Raw genomic sequence first — 17,774 nt, forward strand, 5'->3', positions numbered from 1 at the left:
ATTCCAGCCAAATGTGGCTGCGACTAACACCACAAGGACCTCCTGGTCCTGAGGTGACTCCAGTAGGTTCCATTAGGAATCCTGGACCCTCAGGACAAATGGGAGGGTTTTGTTTTCTCTCAGAGTGAGGGTAGGCAACAATTTAAGCAAACCAGTGTGTCACCTTAGCAGTAGGGGGTGGGAGAGATCCACTCCAAGAGTGGAGCTAAGATCCCACATTGAGAAGCTATCTACCGCCAGCGGCTCGGCATTAGACGGCCCCCCGCTCAGTGCTCCTCCCCAGACCTGCTTCTGGTGGGCTAAGAAATAATTCCGGAGCGTAGCCATCTCTTGCTCACACACAATCCGCTTCTAAATTAAACAAGGCTCTGAAACAGTATTCCGAAGGGCACACTCCGGACTTTTGTTCCAAGAAGGCAGCCAGGTCCCCTGCCCCGCAGCAAAAGTCTTTGATCCCTCTCCAGCTGTGGACACAGAGCACTCAGGAGACTCGCGTTGTGCAGCCGTCTCTCCCCTTCCCCCACCTTGCAAGTCTCTGGAATACACTGTCCCTAGGCGGCCCAGCCGTCGGGTTTCCTCAAGCCTTGCCCTGAGCTCTGGGAATTACCAATTCCTCTTTCTTCAGTCCCAACCCCGACCCCGCGCCCGCCGCGGCGATCACTTACGTGGGCAAGGCCCTGAGGGCACACGCGAGAGACCCGGGGCCCGGGCAGTATCCGAGCGACTGTGCTGGGCACACGGCATGGCACTCCATACCCCAAAACAGGCACTAGGAAAGAGCAACTAAAACCACAGTGCGACACAGAAATCAGGACGAGCCGAGCGGCTCCGGGAGTTGTCTGGTGGCGGAATCATTAGCTGACTGTTGCTACAAAGCCTCACCGTGTGGTTCGGTGATTAAGAAAAAAAAATCTTTTAAACGTTGGCAAACCCGTTATTGGTTTGGCGTATTGGGTTTTTTTTTTCTTTTGTTTTTCTTTTTGCTCCAACCACGCTGCCTGAAATATTTCTGCCCCCAGCATTGTGCCCTTAAACCAAAGGAGGGGAATTCTGCGGGCAACAGCTGCCGCTACAGAAGTTAAAAAAAAAAAAAAAAAGAGAGAGAAACCCCCTCTACTAATATCTGTAACGACAGCACCGATGTAATTTGTTTTGAATGTTCATTTTTATTGGTGTTCCCTCTGCCAAAATGTGCTTGATTACAGAGGTTTGTCCTGTGATCATTGCACACTCCAGACAGGGGAAGGTGCAACGATGAAGGTTCAGCTCAGGCCAGATCAAATCCCTGGCTGTTTAACGCTGAAAGGCTGCATGTTGCTATTAGTGTTAAATATATGGCTAATTATGCGTATGAAAATTAAACATCAGTGTTATGCTAATGGGGCGCCTTCAGCTGCGGATCTGAGCACTTGAGACTACCATTTAATCAAATGAATCAGTAACTAATACATCTGCACGTGTGAACTTTCACAAGATCATTTCCCCGTTCCCGTCACACCGCTAAATTATGAAAGAAATAATTATCAACACTTTCTAATTACCTAACAAAGTAATTTGGGATTCACCGTGGGGTTGGCGGGATGGGGACCCAATATCTACTTGCAGACAGGGTAGCGTGCGCCACACCGCAAGGGGGTGGCTGAATTGGTAGTAGTGGCGATGGGTGGGGGCTCTTGTGCACTTTTTTGTACCTAGCACCCCAGAAGACAGAGGGAGCCGCGGCAGCTCTTGCCTCCACCAGCCATGCCCCCCAGGCCAGGTAGCGCGCTCTTTGGCCACTGGAGGTGAGGAAGATCTTGGGTGGCAACGAGAGACCTCTACACATAGATACCGGAGCCTACCACAGGCCTGGGTTTGCTGCGGGTTACGGTGTCCCCCAGGGACGCTTAAACTCTGGGAGTCTCGCTAGACCTCAGGAGGCCGGAAAATGACCACCTGGCGTCTGAGGCTCAAGCAGATTTGAGCCCCAAGCCCCCTGGGCTCCACGCTGAGCTGCGCTCTCGGGGCGAGTGAGCGCGGGGAGCTCCGCGCAGGGGGAGTGGAGAAGGGAGGGGGAGGCGGAGGAAGGCTGGGAGGGAAAGAGGATGTGTGTGCTGGGGGAGGGGGCGGTGCAGCCGCCTTTCCTGGGAGGAGAAGCGCGGGTTCCTGTCTCTCCACTCGCACTGCTTTAATCAGACCAGTGCAGCCTCGAGCTGGAGTGGCCAACTGGGCCTGGAGCAATGCGAGCGGGCCCCAGAGAGCGACGGCGGGGGCGGCGCAGCGGCCGAGTGAGTGAGTTCGCAGGGAGGGCCCCTAAGCCCCGAATCCAGGGATGTGGCAAAGTGTACCCAGGCCGGGGAGGCGCGGCCGGATGCGCGCTGCGCTAGGCACACGGCTCTTGGGAGGACCGCTCTGTTGGCCGCCTCGGGCGCCCCCCAGTGTGCGACTCCGCGCTCCAGAGGCCGAGGTCAGGCTCCTCCCGAGCCGCCCTAGCTCTGCGCCGGACTGAGTGGCAGCAACGAGAAGCGGTCCCGGGTGTCCGGCATTAGGGACCGCTGAAGGGTGGGGAGGCAGTGAGGCGGCAGGGCCGAGCCGCTGGTTGGTTCCTGGGGAGAAAAGCGCGCGAGGGAGGCGGGAGGCCGACGGGCCGCGGGCCGCAGCGGTCCCAGCGCAGACGCCGCAGCCCATTGTGCTTCCTGCCCGGCGCGCTCTGTTGCAGAGGAGCCCGGGCCGGGAAGTGTGGATGCGTCTCTCCCGAGGCCGGGCCGCCTAGTCCGCTCTAGTCCAGCCGAGCCCGAGCGCCTCGGACCAATCCCCAGTGATTATGCAAGACAGCGGACCAATCAGCTCCTCCAGCTCATGAATATTTATGACCTTGGCTGAGTCAAAGCTTTGAACCGAGTTTGGGGAGCTCAGCAGCATCATGCTTAGACTTTTCAAAGAGACAAACTCCATTTTCTTATGAATGGAAAGTGAAAACCCCTGTTCCGCTTAAATTGGGTTCCTTCCTGTCCTGAGAAACATAGAGACCCCCAAAAGGGAAGCAGAGGAGAGAAAGTCCCACACCCAGACCCCGCGAGAAGAGATGACCATGACCACCATGCCAGAAAGTCTCAACAGCCCCGTGTCGGGCAAGGCGGTGTTTATGGAGTTTGGGCCGCCCAACCAGCAAATGTCTCCTTCTCCCATGTCCCACGGGCACTACTCCATGCACTGTTTACACTCGGCGGGCCATTCGCAGCCCGACGGCGCCTACAGCTCAGCCTCGTCCTTCTCCCGACCGCTGGGCTACCCTTACGTCAACTCGGTCAGCAGCCACGCATCCAGCCCCTACATCAGTTCGGTGCAGTCCTACCCCGGCAGCGCCAGCCTCGCCCAGAGCCGCCTGGAGGACCCAGGTACGTGCGCTTGCCAGGGAGAGGGAGAGGAGGAGGTACAAGGGAGAGAGGGAAAGAAAGAGCGGGGGAGAAGAAGAGAGGGAGAGAGAGAGAAAGAGAAGAGAGGAGAGAGAAGTGAGGTGGGGGTGGGGAGGGCGCGGGAGCAGTGGAGGTTTCGAATATCAATCTATAGATCCTTGTTACGGCAAATAAATTTTTTTAAAAAGCCACCCAATTTGCAACTATCCAGCAAAGGATAAATCCCAGAGCGTCTCCTGGCACTGGCTGGGCCTCTGGGCGGCTCGGTGTGCAGAGCACACAATGCCCCGCTGGAAAACAGAAACCCACATGTGCACGTATTAGTGTCGGTAATTATTTATTGCGTAGCGCTATAAACAATGTATGCAATTAAGGGTAATTAAACCTCAACTACCGCCTGCAAAAATAGCAAACTTTCCCTGCAAAGGCAGGAGCTGCGCTCCTGGGAACGGCTCTATCCCGCCTGCAGCGGCCAGGGACAGGCCCTCAGATTTTGGGGGACCCTTCCCTGGCTTTCAGAGTTTCTTGAACGTTCTCTCCCTGGTCCTGCCTCCGCCACCCTTCGGTAGCCACTCGCTCTCGGCTGTCCGCACTAAAGGCGGCCCCTCGTATTAACAACGGCCCCTGCTTCTGCTGTCCCTCCAGGGGCGGACTCGGAGAAGAGCACGGTGGTGGAAGGCGGTGAAGTGCGCTTTAATGGCAAGGGGAAAAAGATCCGCAAACCCAGGACGATTTATTCCAGTTTGCAGTTGCAGGCTTTGAACCGGAGGTTCCAGCAAACTCAGTACCTAGCTCTGCCGGAGAGGGCGGAGCTCGCGGCCTCTTTGGGACTCACACAGACTCAGGTACCTCGCAGCTGCCGCTCCGCTCCGCCACGCAGGCTTTCCGCGGCCGGCCTGCGCCCGGGTCTTCATTTCTGGCTCTCTGGGCCTCAGGGTCGGGGTGTCACTGTGTGTGTGTTTGTGTCTACCCCAGCTCTCTGCGTGTCTCCTTCCTCCCTCATTCCCTCTGCCCTAGCTCTGTCCCTGCTCTCGGTATCCCGAGCTGCCTGCCGCCCAGCCCTCCGTCCCAGGACAATCTGATTAGGGCGCAGGAAGGATTTCCATGGACGTTTTCTTTGGGAACTCTGAGGTCACACGTGCCTGAACAACTGGAACAATAGACTTGGGACTTAATCCTTCCTTTGCCTTTAAATTGTGTGACTAATCACTCGGGGCCTGGGTCCGCGCCTTGGTTGCCCTTCTCCTCTTCCTCCTTCTCACCGGTTGGGGGTGGGGGGAGATTCTTTCCTCCGCCCTCTCACCTCCCAAGTCCCAGACCTTAGAGGAGAAACGGGATCTTCCTTCCTGGGTTTCTCTAAGACTCTGGGGAGCCCTTGAGCGTTCTGGCGGCGGGCGCGGGTTTCCGACGTCCGGTCCGGGATTAGGAGCAGAGCTGGAGAAAGCAAACAGACCCTAGGGCAAGAATGGTTTTGAATCCAAAGAAAAGCTCCACAAAACCTGGAGGCCTCCTTAGTCCGTCCCAACTCCAGGGCAGAAAGGATGGCGCAAAGAAAAGTTGGGTCGCGTTGCAAATAAATTTCCTCCACTCCTTCCTAGGTTTTCGATTCTTTTATTGATGTTGATATTGGAATTGCTGGCTCGGTGTTGTGCAGGCGCTGTGTCTTCCGCAGACGGTAGCCACGGTCGGACTGAGTCCCTGGCAGGCTAAGGCCTGGATTCCCGTTCACCCCTCAACACAACTCCTCCCTGGCTCTCTGAGAGCTGCCCCTGTGGGCCAGCGGCGGCGGGGTAGTGAGGCCTTCGAGCCTTTGGCTCTTATGGGAGAAGGGAGCAAGGAGGGATGTCTCTGCTTCTCTAGCCAGGAGCTGCGAGCTGGCGCAAAGTTGGGAGGTCCTATCTCTGCTGTCCTGTGGTCCTTTTTTTTCCCCCCTCTGTGACTCAGGTAGGCTCAGTGGTCCCAGCCTGAGTCACGTTGTTGTCCACTCTTGCAGGTCAAGATCTGGTTCCAAAACAAGCGCTCCAAGTTCAAGAAGCTGATGAAGCAGGGTGGAGCGGCTCTGGAGGGTAGTGCGTTGGCCAACGGCCGGGCCCTGTCTGCTGGCTCCCCACCCGTGCCGCCCGGCTGGAACCCTAACTCTTCATCCGGGAAAGGCTCAGGCGGAAATTCGGGCTCCTATATCCCCAGCTACACATCGTGGTACCCTTCAGCGCACCAAGAAGCTATGCAGCAACCCCAACTTATGTGAGGTTGCCCGCCTGCCTTCTTCTTGTCTCCCCCAGCCCAGGTCCCTCCCGCCTCCAGGTCCATCCACCCCGTCCGGAAAAGAAGGACCCAGAGGGAAAAAGAAGGAACAGTGGAGGCAGGACACCCTCCGTCTCCTCGGAGCCCCGCGAGGTCCGGCCCAGCAACTTCCCGGCGCCCGCGCTCCAGCCTGAACCCTGGCCTGGGCCGAGCAGTAGCAGCAGAGAGTGGCCTCCGAGGGAAGGCACTGCCACCTGAGACAAGCCCAAAAGCCAGATAAACTCTCTCCACCCGACCTGCCGACCTTCAGCTTTGTGGGACTATCAGGAAAACAAAAACAAAAAGAAACACAAAATGTAGAAAAAGCAAAAGCTCTGTTTTGTCCTGTCAGTCTCCTGTCTCCTTTTGCTGTCTGTGCGCTGATAAAATTAAGGTCCTCATCCGTCTGCTGTCCTCATTCTGCGGCCTCTGCAAAAAGTCACCAGGTCTGAGCGGCCCGGGTACTGCCCGGCTGACCATCTCCGGATCCTGGGACGTTCTGCCTGACCATCTGTGTAGCTGGTTTGGGAATCTGGGGACATTGGAGGGGAGGGGGTTTTATTTATTGAGAAATGGACTTCCCCTGAGGCTGTTTGGCAATTCGAGGTTCTGCTAGGCTCAAGGAACGCACTGTTTACTTTAAACGCACGGGGAGAAACGAATAAGGAGGACGTGGTGATTTTTAATTTATACAGTAACTTTTGTACTTCTCTGGTATGGAGAGTTTGGAGCCGAATGATTTGCATATTTTACATGTCCCACATTATTTAATAAATAACTTTTAAAAGAAAAGAAAGACAAATGAAGCCAACATGATTTTCTCATCTCGGGAGGAACTCTTGGTTGCTTTGCCTGGACAAGAAGGAAAATACTGATTTCCTCCTTGAATAAAAGGAGGGAGCAAGAACGAATGGGGAGTAGAGGGAAAACAGGCAGGCGAGAACAAGCACCCTAATTCCAGTGGGCTTTAAAGTACAGCAAAAGCAGCTTTACAACAATCCCTAGAGGCTCGACCACAGAATAAAGCCAGTCACCACCCTGAACGCACAGTCTCCAGTGCAGGATCTAATCACTGTACATACTATTGTTATTATTGTTACTATTATTGTTCTGTAAACATGTTGCACAAGCTTAGCCTTTTTGCGTTGTATGTGGCTGTAAAACCCCATGCTTTGTGAAATGAGAATCTTGACATTTTACTTGTGAAATTTGGAAAGTGTGATCAATTGAAATCAGCTGTGTTTTGTGTTCTCTATGTCAAAGTTTAGTTTTATATTGAGAATGTTAACTTATTGCTTTGTATCTTGGGAAAAAAAACTTTGTAAATAAGTTATACAGTTTCTTTGAGACAGTAAAATTATGATTTCGAGAAAGAACTGCTCTCTCGTGCTGTGTGAGGGTGTGCGGGGGAGGGGGGCAGGCTAGGTTCCCACCTCTGGAGACAGGTAGTACAGGGTCAGCGACTTATCAGTGATAGAATGGGGGACCCCATATCTCAGAAACACCAGGATATCATCAGAGGCCTGTGGGGTAACCCCACTGGACAGTTTCTTTTTGCCTTGCTCCCTTGACCCCCAAGGTGTCTGATTCCTACCTAAACCAGAGGGTAAGGAGAGGGTGCCTGGTAGGATTCCCGGGGAAGGGGACTCAGGAACAGGTGCATCAGGGCAGAGCTGATGCTGAGGAACCAAAATGATGTTGAAGACTGGCTGAGAAGAGACGAAGTCAGAATTCAAAGTCAGCCCGCCTGAACGATTTCAGTTTTTCCCACACCCAGTCACCTCTTGGGAGGCCAGGAGGTTGGGAGGCTGAGAGGCCTGGAAGCAGAGACACTGCTTTGCCTCTAGCCTTCCTCCGGACCTGGCCTCCCGGCTTTAGCTTGCCCAGAGGCGCTGGATTCACTTGCGGAAAAGAGCAGCCAGACCCCAGGCAGGGGCCGGAAAGACACGTCTGTCAAACTGCCCCGCTATCAATCAGTGCGCTCCAGGGGTTAGGGCACAGTCCCCGGGAGCCACCCTGGCGGCTCTACAGTGAGACAGACAGGTTCCTGTCTAACGATCCGGGGCCTTTCTTTGAACCTCACAGAAATGGAGGTGCTAAGGGAGGGGTGGCTGACTCTTTGGAACCCCAAAATCTGACCAAAGTCAAGCACACCACTCCCACCTCATCCCAATCCGAAAATCCCAAGGTCAGGCCCCTATGGGAGCATCTCTAGTGAAGCCCTCGCTCAGATTAGTTCCCTCCAGAGGTGCACAGGCTCCAAGGGACTAGAACCAGGTTGCCTCTCTTCTCGTGGCTCTACGTCTCAGCCCAACCTCAACCCCGGACCCCGCAGCCGAGCCGAGGCAGCCCGGGAGAGCTGCGAGCCTAGACCCACTGCCAGGCGCGATTCCTGCTTCTCCCGTACCCGCCTTCCAGCGCTGTTGCCCGCGGGAGCTGGCCCTCCACCTTTGGGGGGCCCTTTCATACGCGCGGTGGGGAGCAGAGCCCGGAAGGCAGTGATCTGTGTTGTGACAAGCACCCATTTTTCAATTGGTGCTGGTGAAAGATCAGATGCGCTGGGCTCTTCCGACGCCCTTTGGGAAGGGGAGGAGGAAGTGGTGGGGCTGCTGGGGGTGGGGGGAGGCGGTGTGATGGCAGCAGGGAAAGTAGTGGGGGGGGATGACGCCGGGGACCTCCAAGCCCCTTCCAGGCCTGAGATTGGGACTTCTCTCTCCTCAGCACCTAGAAGCACCAGCGCTAATGGGAGAGATCAGATCGCAGAGACCAGGATGTGGGCAGTCAGATGGGCCTCAAAGCTGAGGGAAGGAACCAATTTCCCCGCTCCGGCGCGGGGTAGGGGGTCTTCCTAGGTTCAGTTTCCCCTGGGAGATGTGACTTTGCTAGTGCGGAGATTTCTGTCCCGCATCTGACTTAGGTCCCCCAGACGATAGCTAGGGCCCAATGCCTCAAGCTACAGGCAAAATCTGTTTGGTCAAGCGGATTTGAATATTTTGAGGCATTAGCTTATACTAATTTAATAATCTCTTGCTAACAGTTCAAATAGAGAAATTATTAGTTTTAGCTCAACGAAAACAGTCTTTAGTTAGGCTCTATTATAATTATAAGCGGTTGTACTTTTAAAAAATGTTAATCTCAATATAGGCCTAATTAATGCTGCCTTGTTACTGACAAGTAGTTCATCAAATATCTGATTCAAAGATTTTCATAATGAGTATATTAATTAAACTATGAATAATCTAAAGGTGGTTATATTTAAACAATACCTCATTATAATGATTAAATACTGATTTCGAATATTATGTCTTAACAATTGTCACTTAGAAAACACAACCTTTCCTTATGTATGAGTCTGTAATGGCAAAATGCAATTTTGGGATTTTTTTTCCCTTGTTCAAAAAATGTGAACCTCATTTTAAAACACTTCTGAAATAGGTTGCACACAGCTTAATGATTATCAAAATGACTCTTTTCTGCAAAAAAAGACCCCAAAGTGCGCGTACAGCTGCAAACCCAAGAGGGTCAGCATCATTTCACTGTATTCTCTTCTTGATTACAAGCCGGGCCCATCAAACACAACATAATTACAGTAATTTCAGGTTTATTTATTCTAATGCAGTTTCCCCATCTCTCTGGTAATTATGAGCAATTTTTTCGCCCAGGGAATCTTTTTGCATTAACAAAAGAGATAACGCACTGAAAGCCAAATTTGCTGTGCATTGAGAAAAGGAAAAAAAAAAAAAATCAAATAGGTGCGAGCTGCCATCTCTGCAATTCTCCGGTACCGGAGCCGGCAAATTGCTTGCAGGTGTATGGAGCAAGCTTGTCAATGGCCAGGCCTCCAAATTAGCAAATGCACAGCAGCAAAGTAATGAAGACAGACTTAGCAAAATTGTCAAACAACAGATATCCCTTTAATATCTTCTCTCACCCACACTAGCTCTAAAAAGGGGTAGGGGTAGGGACAGAAGCAACAGTCCCCACCCCCCTCCTCACTGGTCTTGGCTTTCATGAGCCTGGAGGGGCTGGGTAGTCTTGTGAGTGGTAATCTAATTGTGGGAGAACTCAGATCCTAAATCAAGGCACTATTTTAAAAATATAGAACTGGAAACATTTATAGTTCACAGCTTTTCCTCACTGATCATTATGTTTTATTTTTATTTCTTTCTTCTGGAAATCTGCACCTGGACTGGGTTAGATATGATAGCTTTTCAGCCTTCTTGATTCTCTTCTAGTTTTTAGAGCCACAAAAAGTTTCAACATTCCCCCCACCTATATGCACAGAAGTGTGAATTTATTCATAGAGCATCATCTGATGTAGAAACTAACTGAGTCTTTCACCTTGAAGAAATTGTCAATTTCTGTCACCCGAGGAAAGGTAGGTCTGTGCGCTGGATGTGGAACCTGAGATACTAGATCAAGAAAAAAGGGAGAAAAGAAGCAACCCAGGCTTCCTGGCTTTAAATCTTTATCCTGGTATCCGTCTCTTCTTTTCTGCATCTTTTATACACTGATTTCAAAATTCTCTGGTTTTTGTCATCCCACCGCCTAGATTAAACACCCTTGAAATTATAGCCTAAAGCAAACTTTTCTGCTCTTCATCCCACATGGCCATAAGAACCTCCACCAAATGCAGTACAGAGGGCAAGGGTCCTTCCCTCCCATGCCTCAAAGAAATCCTCCTCCGGTCCCCAGCTCCACAACAAACCTCCAGCTCCAGTGTAGACAGACAAACGGCTGTAAAGAGTGCCTTCCCCAGGCTCAAGAAACATGTCACCCCCACCCACCGCTTTCCTACCCCCTCCCTCATCCCCCAGTCTTCGGGGATTAACACTTCCTGAAACATCAAGTGTTTTTATAAAAAGGAAAAAAATAATCCTGACATCGCTGACAAGAAGTTTTGATGGAAGAATTAGCTGGTGCATACATAATCACTCCCCCACCCTCCTACTCCCGGAGCGGGAGCCGCGGCGGCGGGCGCAGCGCAGCCTTCCAACCCTCTGAAAAATGAAACCGGTTTCCACCCTTACCTTCTTCAGTGTCAATTTCAGATAATCTGGACACACACTCTTTGCTACATCAAATCAAAAGGGTCGAAGGTAGCTTTTGGCTGGGAGAATAACGGGAAAGAAAAAGCAAAAAAGAAAAAACGGGGAAAAAAAGGAAAAACAGAAAAATACAAAACCGACCAAACCAGAGTAAAACAAAACCAGAAAACCAAAAAGAATCCCCCGGCCCCATCCTCCTATCTTGAGAGTAAAGAGTGGAAAGAGGTCCCCAGGACCAGGCGCCTCAGAGCGCCGCAGGCTTTTTGCAGCGCTGCGCTTGCAGAATAGGACTGAAATTTTCGGCTATATAGCCTCTGTCTTTATAGCTGATGAAAAAAATTGCAGATTATTAGCATAAATGTTTACTCTTCATTACGCTGATGACATTGTGCACTCGAGATCTTGGTAATCTTTGGGAAAATTATGAGTAATTTTTAAAAATTTTAAAGCAGCAGCAGTTACCATGCAATTCAGGCTAATTCTGCGTAGGCTCCGAACGGATATAATTATCGAGGAGTCAAGATGTTATGCTAAAAACTATGCATTGATATTCCCATTTATTATGTACATACAACTTTGACAATGTTGATGCTTGAAATAGCAGGAAATTGTCTTGCGCAAAAATTACAGTCCATATTAGGACATCTGAAATTGCGAAGAATTATATAGTAATTGCAGGCTTTCAGATGGGAGAGCCAGAATGCTCAAACTAGTGCAAATGTGGATAAAATTACAGATCAGAGCAAAAATTAGGGAAAAAGGGGGTCTGGGATTTTTCAGGTTGGCTATAGGATTCCGGAAGTGTCTAATGCCACATGATTGCTGCAGCTTTAGGGGAGACATTCATGCCTCAAATAGAGCCTTGGCCAGGGTGGCTTTAATTGAATTTCTTGGGCTTTTTCTTTTAATAGGGGCGAATGAGGAAATTGGCCACCCAAGGCAAATTTTCACTGTCCTCTCGTGAACGTGCCGAGGAGAGAATCCCTTTCCCTGCGTACCTGCTCTCCCCAGTTGGATGCCCGGGAGGTCCCGAGGGGGGCTCCCCACCCTACAAGCAGGAACTGAGAAACTGACTGAGCTGGATACCCCCCACCTCCTTTTTTCTTTTTCTTTCCTGTTCTTCCCTCCTCCTTCCTTCGGCCCCATTCCGGGATTCTGGCAAACCCCTCCACAGTGCAGCCAGGATGGGCCCCGGGACGGGCTTGCAGGGCCAAGGGGGGCGGGGGGGAGGCGAATGACAGGGGAGCTGGCTGACTCGGCTGTCGGTGCCAGGCAGGGAGCATCTCAGGAGAGAGTGCCAGAGGCCGCCCTGGGCGGTTTTGGGAAGGTGGGACGGGGAGGATAGGAGCATAGGATCGGACTGGCCCGCCCCGCGACTGCCTGGGCTCTTCTTTTGTCTCTATCGCCCTGAGATAGCGTTCCTCCACCTCCCAAACCTTCACTTCCCACTTGGGCGGCGCTTCTCTCGGGAACTGAGACACCCTGCGACTTTAAGAAGCGGAGGCCTGGCCCGAGGAGGGAGGGGGCGGGGCGGGGGCTGCCCCCGGGGCGGGGAGCTCGGCGGCGCCCGGCGGGAGAAGCCCACTGGAGTGCGGCGGCCACTCGGAGCGGCTGTGACTCGGTCGGGTTCTCTAGCCAGAAGTCCCCATTGTTCCGGGAGCGATGATTTCACCTCCCGGGTGTCTGAGACTCCGGGACCACAATCGGGAGGGAGAAGCGGCAGCGTGAACAGCCTCCCACGTTTGCTCCCATTTGCGGGCCCTAGTCTGCCCCCGGGGTCACCCCAGCGCGCTCCAAGTCCGTTCCTTTCGCCCTTGTCTCTCCTGCCCAGAAATTGTAATCCTCTGCCTAGCAGCCCCGGCCCGCCTTGTGGGCCTGTTTTCCACCTTCCCCGACTCGGCATCCGACCCTCGGCCCCCTTCTCCTAGCTGGGGACCCGACTGGACTGGGGACTCTCCCAAAAGGGCCTTTCCCGGAGGGCTGCCACGCAGCCCGCAAACTGCCAGGACACTGTAGCATGTGAGCTCTGGCCCTGGAGCCGGAGCGGCTGGGGGAAGAAAGGTTTGTCTGCAGACTGTCTGCGTTCTTGCTTGGAGGCGACAAGCTGCTCCTCCAAGACCTGCCTGCACTTTCTTTTCATGAAACAGTCTCCCCCGCCCCGCCCGGCCCCAGGCCCCAGAGCGGAATGTAACATCTTGTAATGTGGCAATCACTGCCAAACCCGTCCCTGTGAGGGGAACTCCCACGGGGGAAAGGGGGATCCGCGGGATGTGGGGCCTCGGCATCCGGCCGCTCTGGTGTGTGTGTGGGTAGGGGTGGTGTGGGGTGGCGGCGGCGTGCCTGGCAGATCCTGGGTGGGGAGGGAAGGGAAAGGTCGCCAGGCGGAGGCTTCCCTGGGGCTGCTTTGGGTGTCACGATCCTGCTAGAGGCCACCACTCTCCGCAGGACCTAGTGCCCTAATGCCAAGGGAGGAAGTAACAACCCCCAGGATAGCGCCCTACCCTACAGCTTCTAGGACCCCTGGACCCCAAAGTTGAATTCGAGGGGAAGGGACCTATCTGTAATTTTGGAGGAGGAGAGGATCTGTAGTTTAATTTTCAAATGAGTCTCTGACCCTAAACAGGTCAAAGCCACTGGTGGTCGCTGTTCCCCGGAGGGAAAGAAGCAGGCTTGTGACTTTTGAGCAAGTGCGAGGGACGCCAGGAATGGGGTAGTCGCACTCGAGATTTACTGTCCGTAAGAACGACTTTTTAAGAGCGGACGGGGCTTCTTGCTCCCCGACATTGTTCTCTTGGGCGGAGGGGACCACTTCAGAGCTTCTCTCTCCACTCGCCTCTTCTGCCCCTCGTCTTCTACCACCGAACTGTTTGTAAACAAAGTTCCAGTCTTCCCCCTCTCTCTCCGCCTCCACCAAACCTGATATTTCTCCCAAATTCGCTCCACTAGTCTGGGATCGTTACACAGGACGGATATTCACAATTTTCACAAGCAATCCTGAAAGAAGGCCTAGGGGAAGCCTCCTAAGCGGTCCCGCATTGCAGCAGGGCTGATGAGGCCTGGGATCCATTCTCTCTCTTTTCTGCCCTTCCCACCCCGAGCCTTGGGGCCGGCGGCGGGAATTCGGCGCAGCTGGAGAGGGGTCTGCGCCCAGCAGAGCGCTGCGCGGGGGCGAGGGGGTTATGGGCAGAGCGTGCACCGGGGTTGTGGGGAGAAGGGGATTGAAGGGGCGGGGGGCGTTGGAGCGCCGGGGCGGCCGGCAGTTGGCCCTGGAGCTCAATGCCCGCGCTCTGCCTGAGTTGGGAGAGCCCCTCCAGAGGGTGGAGCGGAGAGGGCCGTGCACCCCTCACTCTTCGGCTTCCCTCCCCCTGCTTCCCAGCGCTTGTCATATCCTGTCTCTGGCCTGATATTTCACGCGAGCAACTGGAAGGAGATTACAATGGAGATTTATGTGTGTTCTGAGCGCCGCTGGTTTCCCAGTGTAGAGAGCCGAGATCTCTGCTTCCCATTTTCATTTTTCATTCGCGCTTTGCGGAGCTTAGTAGAGCGCGGGGGGAGCGTGTCTGCGCGGCGGCGGGCTGATCACAGGGCTCCGCGTCTCCGGGCGGGCCGGGAGACTGTGAGAAAGGCTTGCCAGCGCGTCGCCCCCGGCGGGGCTGGAGCCGGCCCCCGCCTCCAGGAGCCAGGCTTTGTTTCCTCCCTCGCCCACCCCTCCCCCTTTCCGCCCCCTCACTTCTGGGACCTGAGTGCGTCCTTGCGATCCCTTTTCTTAGCCCTTCTCTTCCACTGTGGAAATACCCCCTTCCTCTGGCCCCAGCACCCTCCTGCTCTAGGCTTCGCAGGCTCTCTGGGAAAAGGCGCACCGTGGCCCGGCCAGACCCCGCCGTCACTGGGTGCCAGGTTAGGTGACTCCGGCGAGTCTGTGGGGCCTTAGCCCACCCCAGAGCTGGGGGCGCCCGCCCTCCCGACTCCCAGGCTTGGCTCATGCCAAGGCCTGTTGCGTGATTCCAACTTGGGCTGACATTCCCTGCCCCAGGCGCTCCGGAGTAGGCCTCTTAATCATCTTGTCTGCTGCAGATCCTCGACACCAGCCAATTTACTGCCCCGTCTCTCCCCGCTGGTTTCGGGAGGAGGGAGGGGAGTGCGCGGAAAGGAGGGGAGGGCACAGTCAGCGTCAGGAGGAAGGCTGGCACCAGTTACTGGCACTCAAAAAACCCCACAGAATTTGGAGGTGGGGTGGGGGTGCTGGACAAGGATGGGTGTCTGCCAGGCAGCGGTTGCTTAGGGAAACCCCGGGATCATAGGTCAATGGGCTTCAACCCAGGCCTTCCTAGCCTGAGAAAACAGTGCAAAAATTCAATGGGACACTGGATTGTGTAGCCTCCCTGCTTTTTCCAAAGCCGCAACTCTGTTGTAAACCAGACTCAGAGCAGGCCCCAAAACAATCTTCCCAGAAAAGTCAGATTTCCCCTCAGGATGATGCTACTGAGCCCAGACAGTCACTTCAACCCAGTGTCTGGCTTTGGCAGATAAGTTGAAGACACACAACACAGATGGCCTCATCCTAGAGGAGAGGAAGCCTGGACCTGGCAGGCCAGGCTCTGTGGCTGATGCCCAGCCCTCTGGAGTAGAGGAGAGCCCCTTCAGAGGGCATGGCTGAGATTCAAACCCCAGGTAGGAAGGGGCTCTCCCAGCCCCAGGAAGCTGCTCTTTCCACAAGGTGAAGTTGGAAAGCCTCTAGGTAACTAGGTTTCATACTCCTCTCTGGGGGCACTGTATTAAATTTAGTCAGTTGTTACCATGTGCCAGGCACTGTTACATTGTTGCCTCATTAAATGCTCACAACTCCAAGCTATAGCTGTTAATATTTCTTCTTTCTTACAGATCTGCAGACTGTAACACAGGGTGGTTAAATGGGTTGTCCAAGGTCACACAGTCAGTGATCGAAGCCAGGAAGTTTCCAATTGTGGGGCCTCAGGCTTTCAGGAAAGGGACTTTTAGTTCAGGCCTTCATTAACCACCAACCCCTGGCCTTTGTAGGGAATGCCAGAAAGTAAGGTCATCTCCAAAGTTGGAAGCCGGTTGTGTGGATCCAAGGCAGAAAGCAGAGCCCAAGTGTATGTGGACCTTTCCCCACAAGAGTATGAAGTGGCAAGATGCCACTCTCATACCAGTGTATTTAAGTCTGTGTGTATACATGAGTGTGCATATGTGACTTTGTCTATCAGTGTGTAAGCGTGTGAATATGAGTGTGCATGAGTTCGTGTGTCAGTGTTATAAGTGTGATGCAGTATGAGTGTGTGATGTTATGGTGTTGGAATGTATGTCATTGTGCGTGTACCTGAGAATATTTGAGCAGGAGTGTGACTGTGAGAGTGTGAGTATGTGTGGGTGAATGTGTGCTAGTATAGACTGGGCCTGTGACAGTGTGCTCAGTGATTGTGTGTGTGAACGCGCGCTAGCACAGTCCCGTGCGTTGGGATCGCCTTGCATTCCAGAGCAGCCAACCGTGCCTTCCGAGCGTGACTCACAGAGTTCTCAGTTCAGTCCCGAAGTACAGCGGGACAAACGGTGGGGATGGTTCAATGTAGGGGTCCGACCCTCAGGCTGCTGCAGAGCTCAGGTCCCTGACGGGAGGTCCCCCGTGGCCGCTCGGATGCAGGGCCTGCCATCGCGGCGGGTGCGGGGGCGGTGGCGCCGGCGCCAGAGGGTCGGGGCGGGTGGAGGCTGGAGCCGTTCGGAGCTGAGTGAGTCACCGCGCTTCGGGCCAGCGAACCCCTCGCGGAGACTCGGGAGGGGGCGGGGCGTGAAACCCGGGTGTAGCCCCACGCCCAGTGCTCCTGTCCTCGCCTCGCAGCACCTCGCGTTGTCGCAGTCTCGGAAAGATGTAAATGTCTCTTTCGGCCGACTGGCTTCCAGGCCTGGGCAGCGGCTCGAGCTCTGAGCACGTGACTGACCGGACCCTGGCACCAAGGAAAAAGCGCACACATCCAATGAAAACAATAATTTATTTAAATAATCTCTTCATATTGTAAAATCAACATTGAGTATGTTGTTTTCATAATAAATAACCCCAAAATACCTTTCAACAACAAAGACTTTAGGATACGACAAAACAAATCCAAATCAGTAGCTTAACTGAAATGTTTTTAAAGGAAAAAATAAAAAGGAGGGTTTGCTGAGGTCACTGCTAAACTGCAGTTTTCACAACTGGGGGTTTACAAAAAAGTCTGAAAAGATGAGTATTTTTATACAAATAAATCAGTGGGAAAATCTGCACAGACACCTTTATTTACAAACTCTGTGTCCAAGTCCAGGCTAATAATCCTGAATAAGTTTTAAAAAAGATAATTTAAACACATTTTTTGCAGTGTTCACATATTAAAAAATCATTTTTTTCAACATCAAAATGAGGTCATCCGCAAAGGCACCTAAACTTTTAAAAAAATAAAAATAAAAAAATTCCACTGGTGATGGATGAGGAGAGAGCTGAGGGAGCATTCCTGGGGGAACGCGGTCGGGGAAGAGAAGGGATGGGGGGCTCTAAGGGCTGGGAACTGCAGGGCGGAAAGAAGCGGAGGGCCGCTGTGTCAAGGGGCCATGTCGGGGAGGGCGGGCAGGCAGGACCCGGAGGTCAGAAACTGCGGCGTCCGAGCTGAGCCCGGGGGCGGGTGAGGAGAAAGGGGCCTCTTAGCGCCCAGGAAGCCTCGCGGGCGGGGGAGGCGTCCCTCTCAGACCCAGCTCTCAGCCCCTTGCGAGGAAAGCGCCGGACAGGCTCACCCGGAGGAAGGGAAGGCAAGTCTGAAGCGGGGCTCGAAGCAGCCGAGACCCGGGGCTTAGGTCAGAAATTTGGCCTTTTAGGGAGGCCTTCTTCAAGCTGCTGTCCTGTTCCCCCCAGAGAGGGGCCCGCTCGGTGGCCCCGGAAAGGAGCAGGGCCTGGGGCGAGCCACTGCAGGTCGCAGCCCCCGGAAGAGGAGGGAACCCCGGCTCGCGGTGAGCACTGAGAATTAACTGGTCTCTGCTCCCAGTCTCTGGCGCGTTCTCCTTGGGG

The 17,774-nt window shown here is 53.7% G+C and overlaps 1 protein-coding gene across 2 annotated transcripts; it reads left to right on the plus strand.

Moving 5' to 3' along the window:
* Positions 1-2,826: 2,826 nt before the first annotated feature.
* On the plus strand, positions 2,827-7,051 carry DLX1 (distal-less homeobox 1). 2 transcript variants are annotated; one of them, XM_012462380.2, is made up of 3 exons: positions 2,827-3,377; positions 4,041-4,240; positions 5,389-7,051. In XM_012462380.2, exons 1-3 carry the CDS (start codon positions 3,065-3,067, stop codon positions 5,641-5,643), a joined length of 768 nt encoding a protein of 255 aa, XP_012317803.1. In that variant the 5' UTR covers positions 2,827-3,064; the 3' UTR covers positions 5,644-7,051. The 2 variants fall into 2 exon arrangements, with proteins under 2 accessions (XP_012317803.1, XP_012317804.1); XM_012462381.2 differs by lacking the exon at positions 4,041-4,240.
* The last annotated feature ends 10,723 nt before the right edge of the window (positions 7,052-17,774 follow it).

Source organism: Aotus nancymaae, unplaced genomic scaffold, assembly GCF_030222135.1.
Source record: "Aotus nancymaae isolate 86718 unplaced genomic scaffold, 86718_ANA_hifiasm-v0.15.2.pri h1tg000008l, whole genome shotgun sequence".
NCBI classification, from domain to species: domain Eukaryota; kingdom Metazoa; phylum Chordata; class Mammalia; order Primates; family Aotidae; genus Aotus; species Aotus nancymaae.